Raw genomic sequence first — 3,020 nt, forward strand, 5'->3', positions numbered from 1 at the left:
TTTTCAAACAATATGGCTTCTCCCTCAGTTACCAACTTTACATTTCCCTGTATGGCCCTGGAAGATGACTGGTTAGCCAGAGACGGGTAAGATTCCTCAAGGGAGGAACAACCTAAGACAGGCACAGTCGCAGGAGGGCCATCAGCTGAGAAATCGGGGAACAACAGTGGTGAAGCTTAAAACCTCACCCTCCCTGTTTTGAGAGAAATCTTCTGCATCCGTGGATGTTTTATTGCCCTTGTCTAGCTCGGATTAGCACATAGTCTACAGGCACACACCTGATCATCTACAATTGCTCTCTTACAACACTAAACTATATTTTCTACCTTTATCTTGCATCTACCTACCACTTCAGCATTTTATTAAAAATAAAAATAATAATAATAATAAAGGGAGAAATGTGGGATCCACATATAAATCAAGTATAAAAATCAAACAAATATTCATATTTGACCTGATTGTTTATAGTTCATAATGCATGATCAAAATCGAAAGTTTCTGTGATGAATGCCCTTGTACTGTTCACCATGTACATTCACTATGTAAGAATTCGTTCACCATGTAAGAATTTGATCATTATGCTTCAGAAGATTGGAGACTGACGAGAATTAGGCCTGAGATGAATTAATGATTGTGCATTGAGCATTGACCCCCTCTACAGAATTTTATTGTTGTTAACAACCATTTGATCAATAAATATGAGAGATGCCCTCTCAAAAAAAAATGGTTGAATTCTTATTTATTTACTTGTTTCTGCACTTGCTCTCTCTATCTCCCATGGACCTCTGAGTTCTGCAAAATCAGGGATTTCATCTCTCTCATTCCCAGTGCATTCCCACGTCAGAGCACAGTGGCTGGTACACAGCACATGCTAAATAGAGACAGAAAGTCGCTGTTGAGAAGGATAACCCTGTATATTCCTCAAAATCTGTGCATTGTTTTGCCACTTCCAAAATTTAGTTTTAGTAATCTAAAAGTCAGTTTCCTCCTCCTGACAGCATTTTTTTGTCCTATACCTTTCACATTCTTGATGTCCTCTGAACTATTCTACTGCTCCTAGGAGACAGGAATTAATATTCCAGGACAGTAATGAAAAATTGAATGCGCTATGATTCTATTGTTTAATTAATGCCTCTGCATCATCTTTTCACTTTGATTTTTTTCTATCATTAAGTTCTGGTTCTTTATTGAAATTTATTTAGTATGCCCAAGTGATTATGGAGGAGCACAGTCATGGACATTTGTCGTGGAAGAATTAAAGGGCATTTATAATTTATAATGCTTTCATTTCACTGTGATTATAATACTTACCATTTTTTGGTTAAGGTAGTGGGCACAATTAAACAATTTTCTCTACAGTTATTCCCCAGAAGTGAAGGTTATAGCCATTTCTCCTATAAGAATATTGACTCATTTTTTAAGTTGTTTGCTTAAATAGATTTAAATTACTTTAGTTAATTGAAAGAACCAGGTATTCAAGCTAGGCTTGCCTCATTTAAAAACTGGTATGTGTTCAGTCCCAAGGTTATTTTTCATATACTTGAAAGTGACTTTTATTCAGGGTCTTCATGGTTTAGAGCCTACATGGAGAACAGAATAGCCTTATTTTGTGAATAACTTCAGATTGCATGTTCCTATTCACAATATCAAACAATGAAAATAAATGCTCTGTTGTATTGGGGGGCTACATATTTCAAAGATAAAACTTGGTGTTCTACATGCAGTTCCATGTATTTTAGACATTCTATATGCATGACTGCAAGAACAAACTTGGAGGAACATTCACATGATCTAAGGTGATTATGAAGGTGTCTACTGTATTTTGTGATTAAAGATTATGGATAAGAGTCCTAAGTTTAGTGGGCTACCAAGCTACTTTAATGTTAAAACCATAGCCTTATGAAAAATATCATATCCTATTGGTCTAATGTTATAAAAAATACCCATATATCCCATTTCCCAAAACTCCCTAGAAAACTATTAACGCTTGCATTCTCTAAATAAGTGAAAGTAAAGCCTTTCTGCAAAACATGTTCACAACACTTGTTTACAATTACATGCAAACCCCAAAGCCAAAAGCAACAGGCATGATCAACAAGAGCTTCCCAGCCGGCTTCATCCTTCTGGGCTGCTCTGAAAAGCCACAGCTAGAAACCGTTCTCTTCTGGGCTGTGATCCTCTTGTACACCATGATCGTCCTCTCCAATCTGACCATCATCCTTATCTCCTGTGTGGACCCTCATCTCTACACCCCCATGTACTTCTTCCTCAGCAATCTCCCCTTCCTGGATCTCTGCTACACCACAGCTGCTGTGCCCCAGATGTTGTCCAACCTGTGGGGGCCAGACAAGAGCATCACCTACACAGGCTGTGTCCTCCAAGTCTGTGTGTTGCTCTGTCTTGGGGCCACAGAAGGCGTCATGCTGGTGGTGATGGCCTTCGACTGCTATGTCGCTATCTGCCGGCCCCTGCACTACACCGTCATCATGAACCGTCTGCTGTGCTGGAAGCTGGTGCTCACGGCCTGGCTGTGCGGCCTGATGGAATCTGTGACCCAAACCCCCGTCACATTCCAGCTTCCCTTCTGTGCTCACCACCACCTGGATGACTTTTTATGCCAAGTTCCTGAACTCATACATCTGTCCTGTGGGGACACCACTGCCAGTGAGTGGCAGATGACCATCTCTGCTGTTCTCTTCACCATTGTGCCAGTGGGGTTAATCCTGACTTTCTATGGCTTCATAGCTCAAGCCTTGGGGAAAATCCAGTCTGAGGAGGAAAAGCAGAAGGCTGTTGCCACCTACTCCTCCCAGAGGTCGTCATGTTCTATGGGACAGTGGCTGTGGTGTACACAGACCCTAAGAACCAACTTGCTTCCAAACATGGCAAGTTTGTCACCTTCATCTTCACCATGGTTACACACTGATGAACCCCCTCATCTGCAACCTGCAGAACAAAGAGGTGAAGGGGGCCCTGAAAAGACTCCTGAGGAAGGGGGACAGCGTGAGGGGAAAGAATAA

The 3,020-nt window shown here is 41.1% G+C and overlaps 1 protein-coding gene across 1 annotated transcript; it reads left to right on the forward strand.

Annotated features, from left to right (window-relative positions):
* Positions 1-2,087: 2,087 nt before the first annotated feature.
* LOC118969106 (olfactory receptor 2H1-like) lies at positions 2,088-3,020 on the forward strand. Its single transcript, XM_037002386.2, has one exon. The coding sequence runs from the start codon at positions 2,088-2,090 to the stop codon at positions 3,018-3,020; it is 933 nt and encodes a 310-aa protein (XP_036858281.2).

Source organism: Manis javanica, chromosome 14, assembly GCF_040802235.1.
Source record: "Manis javanica isolate MJ-LG chromosome 14, MJ_LKY, whole genome shotgun sequence".
Taxonomy (NCBI): domain Eukaryota; kingdom Metazoa; phylum Chordata; class Mammalia; order Pholidota; family Manidae; genus Manis; species Manis javanica.